This window comes from Leuresthes tenuis, unplaced genomic scaffold (genome assembly GCF_036924035.1).
Source record: "Leuresthes tenuis unplaced genomic scaffold, fLeuTen1.0.hap1 SCAF_1, whole genome shotgun sequence".
Taxonomy (NCBI): Eukaryota; Metazoa; Chordata; class Actinopteri; order Atheriniformes; family Atherinopsidae; genus Leuresthes; species Leuresthes tenuis.
The window spans coordinates 8754047-8772511 of NW_027325355.1; the positions used below are offsets into that span (position 1 = coordinate 8754047).

Consider the following 18465-nt stretch of genomic DNA (forward strand, 5'->3'; position numbering starts at 1 on the left):
ATACAGAGGATTTTAACTAACAGTCAGTCACATGTTTTACCCTCAACTCTTTCTGGGTAAGAGTAATAAAATAAACTACCTTTCAAATGCTGTGTGGTTCTTATCAGTTAAATACAACTGAAGGTAATCATTGATAACTGAATGCTTTTCCTCCATTGACCCAACACGTTTAAAACACCCTGCAGTCTGCAGCATGGTGCTGCTGTGTACGATCAGGTCCTGCGGGCTCTCCAATGACGAAGCATTCTCAATCTAAAAATGGGACCTCTGCAATTCTAAGTAGAAATGGTATCAGAAAGCTGTCATGACACAAAGTTTGAAGTGGACCAAATTGCTGGCTTTCCCAACCTTTCACCTTTGCCAAAGTGGAACATTTTCAGAGGTGTTTTATTCTTTTGGAAGTGTGATTGCCTCTGCTTCTCTTTTAAACTCCCAGAGTTGTGTAATGACTCCACTGCACATCTTACTGTGCTTCCTGATTCACAGTGTAATCAGATTTCATTAAGAGAGTCAGTGGATCAATGATAATCTTGTTGTTCAGAGATCATGTATTCAAATGAATGTGTAGTTATACTGTGAAGTCCAATTTAAAATGTCTTTTAAACACTGCCTTCAGTTGTCTTATCAGGACTCAATAATCTGATGTCCTTGCCACATGAACTGATTCAAGGCTGAATCCACAAGAAGGGCAAAACATTATCCTACGTAATAAAACAAATAAAGTATTATTAAGCAGTTGGCCAGAACAGTTAACCTTTAAAAGAGATGTGTATTTAATGGGCTAAAGCTGTTAAACATGATCTAGCATCAGTGTTTCACTTACTTCTCACATTTCTCCCAAAAATAAGACAAGACTATGATTAACTGTGACTGTGACAAGACTATGAATAAATAACTTTGATAACAAGATAACAAGACTGTGGCTATGAGGCATGAACATGAACAAGCATGACTTGAACATAACCTGAAAACAAGACTATTAAAACATAAACTGTGACATGAACATGAACTGTGACATGTTTCCTCTATTTTACCACAGAATTGCCTTGAGAGGCTGATGTTGATCCCGACCATGTTTCCATGGAGCATGGAGGTGCTGGGGTGACGCATGCACGTCCAACCTCACCTGCACACGTGACCAATCATGTCACTGATGGACCCCTATTTTGGGGATATTCGTTTGACGTTTGCAGATTTCCATTTATGGAAGGTTCTGTGAGTTCTTTTTTCCATATATGGTAAAAACCGGGGCAACAGTGACGGTGTCTACTGGTCATGTGATCATATTTCGAACGTAGAAATCATATAAATAGGGCCAGTAGGACCACTGAAAGTTTAATCCTACACGTTCCCTCGAGGAGCCGTGAAGGGTCGCCTCTCTATCAGACTCCTTCCAGGGTCTCTGCAGTGGGCTCTGCCCCTCCTGCAGTGATACAGGTGGTAGTTATGGAGTCTGATAGACTGTCCTGGCCTGGAGCGTGCTGGGTGGGACATCGGCCGGCTCTTCGGTCCAGGACCGACGCCGAAGCCTCCCTGGGCGGCTTCCGTCGGTCCTGGATCGAGGCGGCTGGCCGGTGTCTCGCTCCTCTCCTCTGGGTGAAGTGGCCGGTAGGATGCCCTGACAGATGGGGAAGACATTAAGCCACCACCTGGAGTCCAGAGCTTACAACTTTGGGACTCCATTTTTTTAATCTTACAACAGCCCCGAGGCTCGGGGTGCATTAACTTTGAGCAGGTGTTCCTCCTGGGCTCCACAAAAATCTCTACAGTACAGCAACTTACATCACTGATGTGATGTCCAATGTTCATACAAGCAGACACACCTGTGCTTTTGCTGGCATCTGTAGCGTCCCTTTGAATGCCTTTGAACTCATCTGTTAACCAACTGACTTTGTGTCAAGTGAGACCGACTCTGCTTCAAAATTCTTTAAGAACATATCAACACTTTCCTTTAACACCTTTTTATCAATTCATACTTGGATTTAGGCAATAACATCACCTGGTCAGAGTCACAAAACAAATGCAGTATAGCCTAAAACGCATGTTTAAATAACGCGACTCTCCCCCGCACGGACGCCATTTTGTTGGTTGCCATGGTTACACGTAAACAAACAAGTTCACTTCAAACATTGTCCCTTTCTGGTTGGTTTTAGAAAATAGCTTCACTTGGTTAAATGATTAGTAATACAAAAAAAATACAAGCGTGGTTAAGAATAAAAAAATAATAAGTAGTTATGTCATGGCCAGCATTTTTCTTTTATTCTAACAACCACTAGATGTCGCACATTTTTTAACCTCAGTATGAGCTGCATCTGTGTCTCTGCCTGTCATGAACACCCCATGGACACATTATGTGAAGAGGCAAAATATCTTCAAAGCGACACTTGGTTATATTAATCCAGTCGTACCAATATCTTTCACTTGTATCCCCCTTTCTTTGATTTAAAATGACTAACCTTAATAATAAAGTGTAACAGACAGTATTGTATTGTATTCTCATGTCAAATGTCCTGCTGGAAAAGTGCATTCTGGGAGGAGTAATAAAACGGGGGCGGCAGGTTCTGAAAGTTAAACTCAGTATCCAGTCTCCATTAACGTTTTTATTTTAAAGTGTTAAGTTGAATGAACCCAGCAAGCTCGGTTACATTGGTGGCAGAGCTGATGTTTTTATATGTTTAGACTTTTGCCGGTCCATGGAAGTTAGCTTGCTGTGTGAGTTAGCGCGAGGCTAAGTTAGCATCACGCGGCGTGGAGACATGACCCTGTCAAGTTCAGTTGGTCTCTGTTTGGTGGATCTACCCGCTCCTTTTGCTGGTGACGGAAGCCAGAGTTTCCTTGGCTGGAGGGACGGGAGATGGCGGCGACTACTACGGTGAGCTCGCGAGGATTCCTCCAACCTGTTTGAGCAAGTCTGCGTTTTTGCTGGTCGTGGAGGCATTTCCCGACTATGGAGATGTGGCACAAAGAGAGGAGAAGTTTCGAAGCTTCTTCGCTGGCCTGGGGGCTGCTCTGAAAGCTAAGTTCCTTGAACATTGTGCCACTAATCCGGCGGCCGAGGCAGTTGCACCTGTGGTGGAAGGAGGTGCCAAGCCAGGTCCCAGATGACTTCTGGTGCTATTCATCAGATTCAGGAGGAGGTGTCGTCAAGGAGATTTCCAGGGGCAGGAGTCCCAGCCCAGGGTGAAGAATGGAGTCACAGTTTCAAAAGTTAAACTCTTACCTACTCAATGACTTCAGTACTTGTAAACCCAAACAAAATGTTCTTGTGAAGAATAGATTGCCTGCTGTGGAATTAAGCTTCCATCTACTGGATATTTGCTGAATCTGCAACTGTAGGCCAAGCCGGTCAGTTTCAGGGCAAAGCTCCTGCAACACCAGCTCAACATCAACGTCAATGCCATCGGTTCATGTTATCCTTTCTGCTGATTCCTCGATTGCAGATAACAAGCTGAGTATTGGCTGATACCGATGTTAGGACGATATATCTGTGCATCCCTCCATGAATCCATGAAGCTGAAAATGTGTTTCTGAATGAAAGAGGCAGCTATGTGCAGAGTGAACTTTCTGCTCAACAGTGAGTGTTTCTCAGACAGAAAGACACTTTCTATAAAGATACAGAGGAATGAACTGAGCAGAGTGCAGGATGCAGAGGTTCTTCAGTGAATGTGGTGCTGAAGGTGTGGAGGTGGATCAGTGTGTCAGAGGAGTTTATCTTCATGGGATCAGGCAGGAGGAGAAGACCTTGTCATCAGTGAGTTAAACTGCAGTTTAACTCTGCTGTGAACAGCCTGAACAACACTGCTGCAGCTGTAGTTTGTTCAGTGAGTTAAGGGCTCGTAGCTGTGAACCAGTTGATGATTTTAGCTCAGAAAGGCAGTTCATACAGGTCAGTGGATCCACTGCTGGGAAAGACTGCCAGACCTGTTAGGCCCAAGTGCATTGTGGGAATGTTTGGCAGCGAGCTCTGTCCATGAGATCTACATGAAATCACGTCTGTCTTAGTGTGGAATTCTAACCTGAGCGACCTTAAGACTCCCCGGGTGGAGTTCCTGGGGTTTAGGTCGGACATGTTGTTCTGACTGAGTGACGCAGAGCTGGATGCCGTCTTTGCAGAAATCCAACTAAGTCCCCCAAACACAGGACACAGAATGATGAAATCATTCCTTCATGCCAGGGGACTGCTGCTGCAAAGTGAGTCTGATATAAAGTGGATCCTTATGTGAAAGTCCTCTGTAAGCTGCATCAGTGCAGTCTCTCTGCTTTGTGTCAAAGAAGCTGTGAATGAACCTTCTTCAGATTTAGATCTGATGCATTAGATCTTCTTTTTCTTTGTCCTTCACGCTGGAATAGATGCTTCAGCCGTTTAACTGTTCATCTGTCTGCTGCAACAAACAATGGAGCATCTCCAGTGCTGGAGAGCTTCCTTGGTGCCATCAACACGTCTGGTTTGCCATCACCTGTGCGCTCTGACAGGCTGCTGAGAATACTGAGGTCGCCCATTTCATGGTGGAACAGCGAGGAGAGAACCCAGACTCACACGTTCCTGGAAGGAGTTTCCATAACCAACGGTGAGGTTTCCATGGCGATGTATTATGAGAAAAGCTCTGCAGGAGAGCACATAACGAGTGTTATTATTCCCCAACGTTCATCCTGCTGTTCCTCTGCAGGACTCTCACTGGCCTCATTCACAAACTCTGCTTTGTCCTCCATTACTGACAGAAAACACTGAACAAAGCATGAATGACATCTGTCATCTGCTTCAGAGCCTGTTGTTTTTTCACATTTACTAAATGTAAAGTATATTTGAGGGGGAAAGACCTTCAGACATGTTTTCCTTCTTCTTATTTCTTGTGTTGGAACTGTTTGTATTTGCAGCAGCATCAAACATTTTCAGACTTAGTTTTTCAGGCGAGTGCTCCACCAAGACCAGATTAGGCTGGACACACATTTCTAAAGCCATCACTGAACTTATGAGCATCAGTTTCCTCATTGTAGAGTCATAACATCCAGCAGCTAGAAGTTCTAATTCAGAGCAGAAACATCTTCTCTTCCTGCTTGGAATGTTTCTCTGAATCATGTCTCTTGTTCTTCCAGGATAGAACGCTGATGGACAGATGTTTCCGTTCCAGTCCTTGACCCATTCCATACTCTGTTTCTCAGCCTGGAGAGAGAAGGGCTTTTGACCCCTGATGATGAGTCATCTCTTTGCTCTCCACTGGGCTTTTCTGCCTCAGCTGCAGAGGCAGCTTTCCTTCTTCATGGATGCTTGGAACCTTCACGGCCTGAGAGCAGCAGGCAGCCAGTCTCCCCACCAGCTTTGGACATCATTCAGACACCTTCAGGATCCTGATCAGGTGTGTTAAAACAGCTGAGTGCATCATATCAGGAGCCATTATTTAAATGATACATTTAAAAGGCCTAAAATGATTTGGCGAGATTACAGAACTTAATATTTATACTGAGGAGAACTGATTTCATAGCTTCAGTTTAAAACTGCAACTGAAAATGTTTCAGTGAAACATCTGAAGATGCCAAAGCTTTTGTTTAAGTCTCCAGAAAGCCTACAAAATATTGAATAAGCTTAAAACTCTGGTGTTTTATTTGTGTTCAGGTGGAGGCAGACTGTGGGACTGACTGGGATGGACCACACGGCTCTGATGACCTCGGAGGTGAAACGGACCGAGTTGAAGGAGCCCAAGTGCAGCTTGAAGGACACCTGAGCGAGAACATGGCCAGGTCACCTGACCCCGATGTTCCCTTCATGGATGCACTCCACATCTATGCAGCCGCACCACAGCAGCTGATGCAGCCACAGCAGAACTGGACGAGTTCACCAACGTTCACACACTGCTGGATGGAAAAGTGCACCAAACACTTCATGTTCAATCGTCTTTATTAACCAAACTTTAACATTTGTAACTAAAACTTCAGATTGAAATGTTTGTTCTCAGTTCTCCTGAACTGTTACCAACCTCACACACTTCCAGTTAATGAGGAAAGCCTTAACATGGCTCACTGCTCCACAGCCTTCAATGAGCAGCATGAAACAGAGGAACAGACTAACTGCTACAACTTTGAAATGTTCACCTTAAAGACGCTCAGTTTCTCACATTATTCACATCAGATCATTCCAAAGCCAAAGTCTGTACTTCTAACAGACGCTTGGAGCTTTTCTCTGAATGTCTGCTAGCTTTGGCTCTTCAGAGGCAGTTTCAGCAGGTCCTGCAGGCTGAGGCTACAGGCGTGGTCATTTCAGGAGGAACTCCTGCATACAGGTGCTGGGGAGGTATACTCCAACCTGTCCACAGCTTCAGGAGGTGGTGCAGTTCCTGAGAGGAGCCCACAGAGACACAGTCAGAAGTATTTAAAGCTGCCAATAAGATGCTGAACATCAGAACTTTCTCAACTTTACCCAAAGATCAAAGAATCTCTGCTTCACCTGTAAAAAGAAACTGGTCTTTCTGCGGTAAAATAAAACAATGTTTCCATCCTGTTACCGGGTAGATTTTCCACCACCAGGTTTCATAAATATGGAGTCAGTGTGAAGAATCAGCAGCAGCTTTAGGAGATGAACATTGTTCAGGTCTGTTTCTCTGAGAGAACATTTACAATCTGAGCATTTTCAGTGTGGTCTCTCAGAAAGCCTGAGCTGCACGTCTCCTCCAGGCTGCTGTGCTCATCCTCACTATCTGGCATCGGCCTCATGATCCTTTTCAGGATGGTCTGAGAAGTAAAAACAGCCTCAGAGGCTGTAAACTGAAAGGGTTTATTAACAGAACAGAGCAGCACTTTTATAAAAGCACAGGCAGAAAAAGCAGGGGAGAGAGGAGGAAACAAGCAGCAAAGGGCTGCTTTAAGTTAAATTAAGCTGTCGATAAAGCAGCATTCAAAAGCTACAGCACAAAAATGTCTGTGACAGTCTGTAGGAAACATGTGTCGCTGCATTATCTGACAGAGCAGCAAACAAGTTACTGACTGGAGAAACAATCCACAGCTGTGACAGAGAGCAGCAACAGAAGCTCTACAGGGGTTGTAGGCTGTACTTCTATCACATCGGATGTACTGTAGATTTCTTGGGACGATCCATCTGAGTTCGTCAGCTGAGGCGAGTTGGACCCACGAGGGATGTTCCTGACCAACAATTTGCTCGTCGATTAGTCTAAAACTTAAATATAGACAAAATAAAAATATGTCTCAAGATTTAGTCGAGGCCTCAGGACACAGGGTCGAGTTCAAAGTCAAGACTTTATTTATATAAACAACAGGTTGATGATCTGCTCACAGAGCAAAGAAAGGGGCTGTGAAACTCCTGAGCACTCTCCTCAATAACTATGGAGGAGGAGAGTGCAGCTGTGAAAATGATCAAACCAAAAGCCTCTCCACTCCAGGAGGAAAACAAAGAGCTATTAAAGATAAGAAACTCGCAGCTCTCCTAACGAGGCGGACTTAAACAAAAGAAGCTCTCTCAGAAACAGAGGCACTATGAAACCTTAACAGTTATCTATCAGCACACCTATAACGGCGGCGCAAAGATCCTCCAAGAGAAAAACACAAAATCACTCCACTAACGGAGGGTGATGAAACTAAAACAATTAACCAACGCAAAAGCTCCGCTAACAGAGATGATTAAAAGATTACAACAAAGATCACTCCAAAAAGAACAGAGGAACAAAACCAGGCTGTGAAACTGAGCGTAATAAAACTAAAGCTACGGATAAAGAATAAATTACAACAAAGGATACGCTCGACTGCAGGCTGAAGGAAGCTGTGGCTGTGGAACAAAGAGGCGAGGGTGAGGCTCATGGTGGAAACAACACACTGGCACAAGACAAGGGAGACACAGACTATTAGAGCACAAGAGGAGCCAAGGAGAACAGCTGGAAACACTTTGGAATCAGGGAAGACAATCAGACGCAGACACAGGAGGAAGGGCAAGGTACCTGAAAGGAGAGGGACGTTAGTGATTTCAAAATAAAACAGGAAATGACGAGACAAGACGAGAATCAAAACTTAAATCGTCACAGATTTCTTTTAAAAAAATCAGAGGTTTAAAAATACTTTTGACAGTAAAATTGCACATTGGAAAACAACTTAGACCCCAAAAAGTGACCAAAGTCCGACTGTGTTTTAAGTACTTGAGGGAACTGGAAAAATGACATTAACATTAACTATCATGGCACAAGAAGCTCTGACAATGAACACATTTTCTTAAAGTCCATGTGTGTGAAATGTTGGGATAATCTGTGTTTATATTTGAGTCACCTTCAAATGAAGAGAAGTTACAACATGAACAAGGGAACCCAGAGAAGGATGCAAGATTTGGATAGCAAGCATTTCCCAGCTGGTTGGCTATTGTCATGCTTCCTGAGCGATTTACACAAGTCAGACAAATTCCCAACATCTGACACTGAAACACATGTTTGGTCCTACAGTAAACCTGGAGATTCAGAGGGGTTTCCCCTTTTTTATCATTTCAAAAATAAAGAATGAGCAGATTTCTCACTCATTTTGGTCACAGGCCCATTATACGTGACTTACAGTTTATCATAGAGGGAGAAGGACCAGGAGAGGAGCCGTTCATCCCTGCACTCTGTGGGGCTACAGACCGGTGCGCAGCCGCAGCTTCTAGGCTTCGGACGTCATCATTTTCGGCTCCTCCCTTTCGGAACATCACTACAGGAAGCTGCATGCATGTGAGTCCACAAAAGAATACATGTAGCGGTCAAACATTTGCAGAAATGTCTTCAAAGTGCTTTGTATCATTGGTTTGATTCCTGCACCTGGACACGGGCAGTCAGAACATGTACTAAAGAGTAAAAAAGTTCAAATAACCTGGCTGCTATACACAGTTAGCATGTCCTGCTAATGCTAATGCTAATACGCAAACCGTTGTACTCAAAGCAGAAACCAGAAACACAGCATCAACTATAGATTTCAATAAGCCGGCCAGATGGACAAATAAAATGGAGCTTTATCCTTTTAGTTGTGTGTGAAACATACTTCTGGGCCCTTTTGTTCCTCTTTTCTAACCTTTTTGAACAGTTTTTGACACATTTTCCACTAAAGCTGTCGTTTTCTAAACTTCTTTCTGTAGTTTTGCTGAAATCTTATGTGATTTTTGAAGTTTGATGATCAATGTAAAATTTAGAATTGTTCTTTCCAGACTTATCTGGGTATCATTTGGCTTTTTGATTAAACTGTGGAACGAAAACATGTAATTTGATGTTTATTGTACACACTATGCCATATTTAAGGATTCAATCTTAAAATGGGACTTAATTATGGTCAATATAAATACTTTAATTACATTAAGAATTGATGTTGTAGAAGAGGAGTCATAGCATTATTATAAAGACGTATCTGTGATCCAGGAAAGTATCACAGGAGCAGTAGAAATACACAGTTATCCTCAGTATCAGTGTCTGATTTCTCATATTTACACTCAGAAGCCCATTAAAAGACAGTCTGACTGTCCTCTTCAGAAGTGTCTCATGAAAGCTTAATTTTTCAGTTTCCTTTACAAATCCATCATTTTCTTTTATCCACGTATCAAAAAGGAATGACCACATGGTAAAAAGGTTGAACATAAATTTACTCATAAAGTCCACCTGCCAACATCTAGAGTTAAAGTGGAGTTAAAATGATCTTTATTAGGAGGATCTGTGTAACTTTTAGGAGCTGATACTCTGATCTGACCACAACACAAGATCACTTTTTACTGATTGACACATAAGTTTACCAGTTAAGATAATTTCAGAATCAAAATAAAGGAAACTATAGGTTATTTGGGTTGAAAAACATTTCAGAGTTTTAAGGGTCTGTGAGTTTCCTTCATCTCAAACTTTAGGTTTCACGAAAGCAGCTTTCTGGAATGAATCACTGGACGAGCACTTCTGATGCCAGAAAAACACTCCTTTATATTTAAATGACAGCCTCAGAATGGTCCACTTCATGTTGTTCTTCAGACTGTCTCAGATCAGTCAGACAGCTCCTGCTGACGTGCTGTTAGCCACACAGAACTAGATCATTCCCCCACTGAAACATCACATCTTCTCAGTTTCAAGCCTCAGTCCAGACTGAAGCTCCCTGAGTGCTGAACCGTGGGCTTCAGAGTTGAACCTGTTTCAAATCTGAGATTACTCTGTTACTTTTCTGGATCCATTACAGCTTCTGGAAATTTGTTTAAGTTTAAGTTGATCGTGTTACACCGACTAAGATGAAATTCATGGGATATTGCACACAGTAGGTGTCGTTCTACAGAGTATATTATTAAATTTTTTTTTTTCAAATTTTGAGGTCACAGACCTTAGTGGGTCTTTAAAGAACAATTTCGAAGTTTTCCGGGATTTAAATAAAAACCACAGTAATAAGTTTAATGAAATGTGACTTAGATGGTTAAAAACTGTCCAGAAAAGATACCCAGGGAGGAAAAAAAGTGGGTGTGGTTTAACATGCTGCATGCCACAACTGGATCTTATTGTATGTACTGACAGTTGCAGACAGAGTCCATCAGTCGGAGGACCAGGACCAGAATGGAGCAGCAGAACCAGGATCCTAACCCCTCCACCAGGAACAGAGCCAGCTCATCATCTGGTTCCACCGGGCTACAGGTCAGTGTCGAAGTTCCGTGTATCCTCCTCTCGTTCTGCTTTTCCATCAAATGTGGAAAAAGTCTCAGCAAAGTGTTTCCTGGTTTCATCTCCTCCCTCTGAGCTGCAGATACAGATGTGTTTAGACTGAACATATACTGAATGATCTGCTGGAAGAAAATCAGTGGGCAGATTGTTGTGGTGGGATGTTTTCTGGCTCTCAGTCTTCAGATTTGAGAGGTTCAGGAGGTAATCTTCATTATTTGTATTTAAAGTCTCTGATGAATTAAACCTGGTGGTGGTAATGTTTCTGGGTATTTAATGGATGTAGTGGTAAGATTGTCACCTTTCATGTGGGTGACAAGGGTTCAAATCCCCTGCATGAAAGGTACTACCTCCAGTAGGGGTCCTCAGGCAAGACCCACTTACCCTGACTGCCTACCAATGTAAGTCGCTTTGGATAAAAGCATCTGCTAAATGCATAAAAACTTCAAAAGGATCCAAGTCTTCTTCCTCTCTGTTGTTGCAGAAACATGGGAAAGTTTTCAAAAGATCATCACAGAGGCTTCATACTGAAGAGAAACCTTACAACTGTGACCACTGTGGGACAAGCTTTAGTAGGAGTGATGACTTACAATCACAAAGACGTATTCACACAGGAAAGAAACCTTACAGCTGTGATCAGTGTGGGATAAGTTTCACAAAATCTTGCCAACTAAAGACACACCTGCATGTTCACAATGGAGAGAAACCATACAGCTGTGGTCAGTGTGGGGCAGCTTTTACTGTATTATCTAGTCTAAAGACACACCAACGTATTCACACAGGAGAGAAACCTTACAGCTGTAGTCAGTGTGGGGCAGCTTTCACTGTAATATCTAGTCTAAAGACACACCAACGTATTCACACAGGAGAGAAACCTTACTGCTGTGGTCAGTGTGGGGCAGCTTTCACTACATCTTCCGATCTTAAAAAACACCAACGTATTCACACAGGAGAGAAACCATACAGCTGTGGTCAGTGTGGGGCAGCTTTCACCGCATTATCTAGTCTAAAGACACACCAACGTATTCACACAGGAGAGAAACCTTACAGCTGTGGTCAGTGTGGGGCAGCTTTCACTACATCTTCTGATCTTAAAAAACACCAACGTATTCACACAGGAGAGAAACCATACAGCTGTGGTAAGTGTGGGGCAGCTTTCACCGCATTATCTAGTCTAAAGAAACACCAATGTACTCGCACTGAAGATAAATGATTGGTTTGAATCAACAACATATATTACGGCAGATAAGAAAACATACACCTGGGAGCAGCAACAGGAAGTACCAATCAGAAGCCTTTCCTTTGTTCAGATTAAAAAAATCTTCTTTGTGGATTACCACCTCAGGATTTTGGTTCTGAATGTTCTATGGGTAGCACATGTTTGAAAAAAAGATTGAAAGTGCTTTATAATTTGTTGGGATTGTTTTAATTGCTGACAGATTTCTCACTGTTCAAGAGAAACATGACATCAGTTGTGAGTTGATGGGCAGAACAATATATAATCTGTTTGAAAGTAGAAACGTATTTTATTCTGTTATACTGAATATATGTTTTGTTTAAAGTGAAGATTCACCAGCTGTGGGTATTTATGTAAGCATACAACATCTGTAGAAGTAACATATCATTTCAGTTTGATGTCTGTATGTCATTGTTCTGCATTTTATTAAAGGTCAGATGTCAACATTTCTCGTGCTTTTCATGTTCTTTCCACAGAGATATTTTTGAATAATAAGTGTTTGGTTATGTCGGAAAGTTGACCCTTATCATCTTTCCCAAAGACTCAGAAATCTTTCACGCAGTCTGAAAAGGGTTTGGATTTGTTCCCTGTACTTTCCAGACAGCTGTATGATGCTCATGACTGAAGCTGAAAGTTAAGGCTGTTCCAACACTAAAAGGGAACGAGGCTCAACTTCAAGATGTGAAACCGTTTCAAATGTCTATTGTCTTGGTGTCAAGAAAAATCTCTCAAAATGAGGCTCAGAGTAGCTGGAGACAATTAACACAAAACATTTATTCTTGTGGCAAGGAGTCTGCACAACATATCAGGAAGCTGACACAGAGTTGTCTGAGTTAAAAAAAATTATACTATCGCTATTTATGTTAATTACTACGAGATCACTAGCCACACAAGGTTATGAGGCATTCAGTAAAACAAGGCTTAGACAAAAGCTGAAATAAGCTAGATAGGAGGCCTTCTCCATTCCAGTGTCCCTTGACCCTGCAAGATCTTTTAACGCATGCTACTTGCTTTTTCTCATAGTATAACTTCATGATATTTTTCTAACATTTCCTTCCTGTTTATACTAGAGGATTCGAGGGTGTAAATTCACTGTAGATTCAAACATACACATGTAGTTGGTTTTTTTTTTCAAACTTTGCATAACCTTGTATATGTTCAACATCATTGTTTTAACACTTCAGGGAGATTTCCATTAAACAGATCATTGAGAATTTACTCAGGTTCACTTTGCGCTTTAAACATCATCTGCATCCTTGTATCCATCATCCTCATGTAGCTCGCCGTATCGTCACTCTCTACCTGTTGATAAATTGTTTGGTGGTAAGGGTAGTCTCAATCAGTCTTTGGAACAGTCCTCTCAAGCATGGGACCTAATTGTTCAGCAATGCCTTGTAGATGTAATTTATCCAATCAACATTCTTATTTATTGTTGCCCACCAGAGAAGAAAAGATTCAAAACCTTAAAGCAACTTGATTTCTAGCTTTAAAGTCATCTGGGAGTCCTCAGAACCCCTATGCTATCCAGGTACACTCTGTTGTCAAATGAACCCCCAGGCACAGTTTAACACTTGGAGGCCGGTGCTGATGGCCTGTGGTCCTATTTATTTTCTTCAGGATAACTTCTATTAAATGGAACAAACTCTCCATCCTTCCATTTGCTTTACATGGTTTCAGGGGGACTGGAGCCTATCTGTCACAGAAACTCATCAACATTTGAATCCAATAACAAGTCTGAAACTAAATGAAAAACTGCAGCCCCAAATGAACGTTGGCATGATATAGGCTATGTCAGCTGTCCCTGTTGCACCTTTTGGAACTTCTCCTTTCTCAGGGCAAAGCTAAATGTATGAGGATCAAAGCCAACAATGACCTGGAACATCTCATCCAGGATCAGCAACATGGAGACTGAGAGCCAAAAAGAAACTGAGGTGTCTGCCAACAAATCAGCAAATTAAGCTGATTAACCTCCAGATGTGTCACAGGGTGATCAGATGTTTCAACAAAAGACATCAAATAACACCTGGAGCTGCATTACAGAATATAAGAGATGTGGAAGCAGCATCAAAGCTGAACAATGTGAACTTTAAACCTTGTTGGATGTGAAATGAAATGTGCTGAAAAACAGGATTTCTACACACATCAGTCATCATCATGATGTGAGTGTTCAGCTGCATAGAAACATAAGAAGAAGCTCCACTTTAAGACTGTGTGATTCCAATGATCATGGCTTCCTTGACTCCTCTCTCAAACCATCTGTCTTCTCTGTCCAGAATGTGGACATTACTGTCCTCAAAAGAGTGTCCCTTCTCCTTGAGATGTAGGTGCTCTGCTGAGTTTGACCTGAAGAGGTGGCTCTCCTATGCTGTGCCATGCGCTTGTGGAGCTGTTGTTTGGTCTCTCCTATAAAGAGGTCTGCACAGTCTTTGCTGCACTGCATACACAACACCACCCAGTTTGTGTTCGGGTGTTTAATCCTTGAACCAGTATCTGTCTGAGGGTGTTCTTTGTTTTATTTAAATTAGTTGTTTAAACTCAGCTCAATGAGGCCTATAAGCTATATATAGTTGAAAGGGACTGTAGGTAATATGTCTGTATTACGACTTAAAATCAGCTAAGATGTTCTGAGTCAAAGTGAGCAGAACACAGGCAGAGTTCAGTCTAAATGAACAGAACAGGAGCTTTAACCTCCTCTACATCCCTGTGAGCAGGATGAAGGCGTCCTCTTGTGTTAGTTTTCAGATTTCAGCTGTGAACCTGCAGGACGACATGAGAAAAGAGAGATTTAAACATCTGTAATATCACACTGTGTCAGTTTGTTCACAGGACTCACAACCTGTAACACTGATGCTGCTTTCAGGGAACTTCTTCCTGTTATTGTTTCTTTTTTTGTGAACTTTAACTTTATCAATAAGTGGCAGACCAAACAGCGCAGTCACCTCTCCATCTGTGGTCTCCAAACCCGACTGAAACTGAGGAGTCTGCTGGAAACTCCACTTTACTCTGACCCGCTCCACCCAAACTCGTACCTGTGACGATCCAAAAACAATACGTGGAACAGAACAATGAGAGTTAAACAGTTCTCAGCCCCACCACAAAACCTTTTCATTCATTTAGATGAAATCATCCTTTCTTCATCATATTCTCATTAATGATCAGAGCTGAGTCAGATTTCTTTGAAAAGTCCATCGCTGACAGCAGCAGAAAGTGACTAAATATACTGAACATAATTACAATGTTTTCAGTATTTTTAGCTTGTGCTACTTTCTATTTGTACTCCACCTCATTCAGAGACTCTGTTGTACCTTTTAGTCCACTACATTCATCTGATAACTTCAGCACATTCAGACTAATACTAAAAAACATCAGAAAGAACAGAATCAGATCATAGAATATGATGTAAGATCACACACATCACCTTTAATCATTCCATAACACGTTATTCCAAAGTGTGACATTCTGCCTCATTTACTCTATTTTTTACATTCAAGTATGTTTTCATATGAATGTTTTTATAATTTGAGTAAAATCAAAAGTAAATCTACAGTTTTTACCTGAAACAAAATCTCTGTGGTTCTGATTCTGTGACTTTTGTCCAAGAATTCTTCTTCCACTTCTTGTCTCTGAGAACAAATGACATCTCCTGTAATGACTGACATCATATAATATTGTTACATTTAGCTTTGATTTGAATCACTTTGAAGTTTCATGTCGTTCTTTTTGTTTTCTGAGTTTCTTCCAACATCTCAGAACACGTTCAGAAACAAGTTTGAAGCGTTTGTGAGCAAACAGGTGAAACCCAGAATATGATCCTGAACCAAAGCAACTCTTCCAGCCACAGATGGCTTTCAACAAATATCTCTGAAACAAAGCAGTTACTTGTTGCCGCCGTGTGTTGCCACCATGAGGGATGCTGGTGGTGTGACAGCCTCACTCCCATTTTCACAGAAACACAATTCATGATCAGGATGAATCCACAATTTATTATTTACAGAAAAACATCCAGAATCAGAACATTTAGTTTCTGGGTTACCAAGTAGATCATTACTGAGAGTTTTCAAAGCAGCAGCAACATTTGATCTCTGAAACAGATCAAAGTAAGTTTAACTGCAGAATTATTTTCACATTTACAAAGTGATGAGATGTGAAAAGAATCTGTGATAAAGGAAGGTCTGCTGATTTCTCTGTTTGGCTCCATGAAGTGGAAGAGAAACAACAACATACAAACACATCAACACAAGGATTCAACTAACATTCAGAGCTCAGAGAAGTTTAGATTTTCATGTGGAGAAATCTTTCTGTGAATAAAACTCAGCATTAGCAGCGATATCCTCCATGGCTGCACAGACAGGAAAAAGCAGCAAATAAACAACAGAACAGCAGCGCAGAGACATCACAGCAATGAACTCTCAGCAACAAACTGACTGAATACCTTTATTTCACTTCACACAGCTCAGCTGTGGCTCCAGTCCATCCAATCCTAACTCCAGCATAGAGCGGCTGAGTGAATGTGGTCTGGACTCTGTGGAGGAGAGTCATGGCTTCAGAGACGCTGTAGAAGGACAGAATACCTGCTCTGTGATCCAGGTACACTCCTACTCTGGAGGACTGAGGACCTGAGATGGAGGCTTTCATCTTGTTGGACCAAAATTCAAAACTGTTTTGGGAACATTTTAATGCCCAAGATTTGTCATTACGTCCAAATCCACATTCATTCCCTGTTCTGCTGATGTTCTTGTATGCGACTGCTACATCAGCTCCTCCCCCTCTCCTCTCCACCTCCCAGTAACAGCGTCCAGTCAGACTCTCTCTGCTCAGGACCTGACACCATTCCGTGAATCTGTCTGGATGAGCAGAATAAGACTGAGGTTGTCTCATTACTGTCACTTTTCTGTTCCCCTCTGACACTAACAGATATGTGTTTGCTGTGTTTGGATCCAGTGTGATGTCCCATGAATATCTTAAGAAGGCAGCTCTGCTCTTTGGCTCTGGTTCTGGTTCTGGCAGTAAAACATCCACTTCAGTGACTGTCAGTGAGCTGTTTGTCCATTTCTCTCTCAGAATGTCCTGTAGTTTCTCTCTGAGCTCTGACGCAGCTGCTGTCACATCCTCAAAGTACCTCAGAGGACGGTATTGATGCTGGATGAGTGTGTAGACTCACTGAGTGCTGACACTGAGGGGTAGTGTGAGAGCTGCTTCAGCTCAGCATCTTTCCTCTTCAGCTCAGTGATCTCCTGCTCCAGCTTCTCCTGAAGCTCTTTGACTTGACTCACTTCAGTTTGCTGCTGGGATCTGAGCTGCTGCTTCACATCAGAGCTTCTTTTGTGGATGAGACGGATCAGCTCGGTGAAGATGTTCTCACTGTCCTCCACTGTTTTATCAGCAGACTGATTGATGGCCTCCACCTCCTGTTGAAGCAGCTTCACATCTTTCTCTCTGTCCTGGATTCTCTGCTGGATTTGTTGTCGACTCCCCTCCAGCTCTCTCTGCCTCTCAGTCCTTTCTGCTGCAGCTGACACTGTGTCGTGGCCTTTATGATCATCCACAGGGCAGAGATAACAGATAGACCTCTGATCAGTACGGCAGCACATCTTCATCACCTCATCATGACGACAGCAGATGTTCTCCTGGAGGCTCTTGGAGGGCTCCACCAGCTTGTGTTTCTTGAATGGAGTCACATCATAATGAGGCTGAAGGTGTTTCTCACAGTAAGAGACCAGACAGAATAAACAGGACTTGATGGCTTTCAGTTTTCTTCCAGAGCAGAAATCACAGGCCACATCTTCAGGTCCAGCATGGCAGAGATCAGCAGGAGCAGCTTGGAGTCCAGTCTTCTTCAGCTGCTTCACTAAATCAGCTAACATGGTGCTTTTCTCCAGGACAGGCCTCGGTGTGAAAGTTTTCCTGCAATGAGGGCATCTGTGAATTCCCTTCTTATTCTTTCCATTCCAGTAGCCTTTAATACAGTTCATGCAGTAGCTGTGTCCACAGGGAATAGTCACCGGATCCTTCAGTAGATCCAGACAGATCGAACAAGAGAAGGTTTCCAGGTCCAGTTTAACCCTTTTCTGAGCCATTTCCTCCATTTGGCAGAGCAGTGTGTGACTCTCAGAGCAGAAACACCGTCTGTGCTGTGATACAAAACTAATTCCACCTCCTTTTGTTGCAGCTGATCAGCTGATCTTCACTTAAGAGCTCCTCTACTATCACACAATGGTTTCACACATCCTCCCAGCTTCAGATCAGTTTGGGGAGGGAACAAGGGAACAGTGCTGGTTTCACCTCAATCCAGGCAGGATTGTTCAAGGGGTTGTTGAATTCTTGTTTGTTCTCTGTTGAAGGGAAAGATAAATTCATCAACCTTCCACTTAAAGCTCAACATGAAGAAAATTGGTTTCTATCAGATCAACATTGTCCGATACTTTTAGGAGGCAGCTGTACAGGAAATGTAAATGTTGCTGTTTCTTAGTATTTTCATGCTTTTCATTTATATTTATATAATCAGCCCTGCTCTGCAGCAGCTTGAAATTCATAAATCATGATCTTCTGCTGAAATGCTCACCTGAATCTTCAGACTGATGCATTCAAGTGCGT

General features: G+C 42.3%; 3 protein-coding genes across 3 annotated transcripts in view; 2 read left to right on the forward strand and 1 right to left on the reverse strand.

Annotated features, from left to right (window-relative positions):
- LOC140291438 (uncharacterized) overlaps window positions 1–18465 on the reverse strand; it is an 873052-nt gene that overhangs the window by 189089 nt on the left and 665498 nt on the right. The gene's annotated exons all lie outside the window — the stretch shown is intronic.
- LOC140291873 (NLR family CARD domain-containing protein 3-like) overlaps window positions 1–18465 on the forward strand; it is a 323587-nt gene that overhangs the window by 16063 nt on the left and 289059 nt on the right. The gene's annotated exons all lie outside the window — the stretch shown is intronic.
- On the forward strand, window positions 10533–11892 carry LOC140295040 (uncharacterized). The gene is made up of 2 exons (XM_072379630.1): window positions 10533–10610; window positions 11119–11892. Exons 1-2 carry the CDS (start codon window positions 10533–10535, stop codon window positions 11845–11847), a joined length of 807 nt encoding a protein of 268 aa, XP_072235731.1. The 3' UTR covers window positions 11848–11892.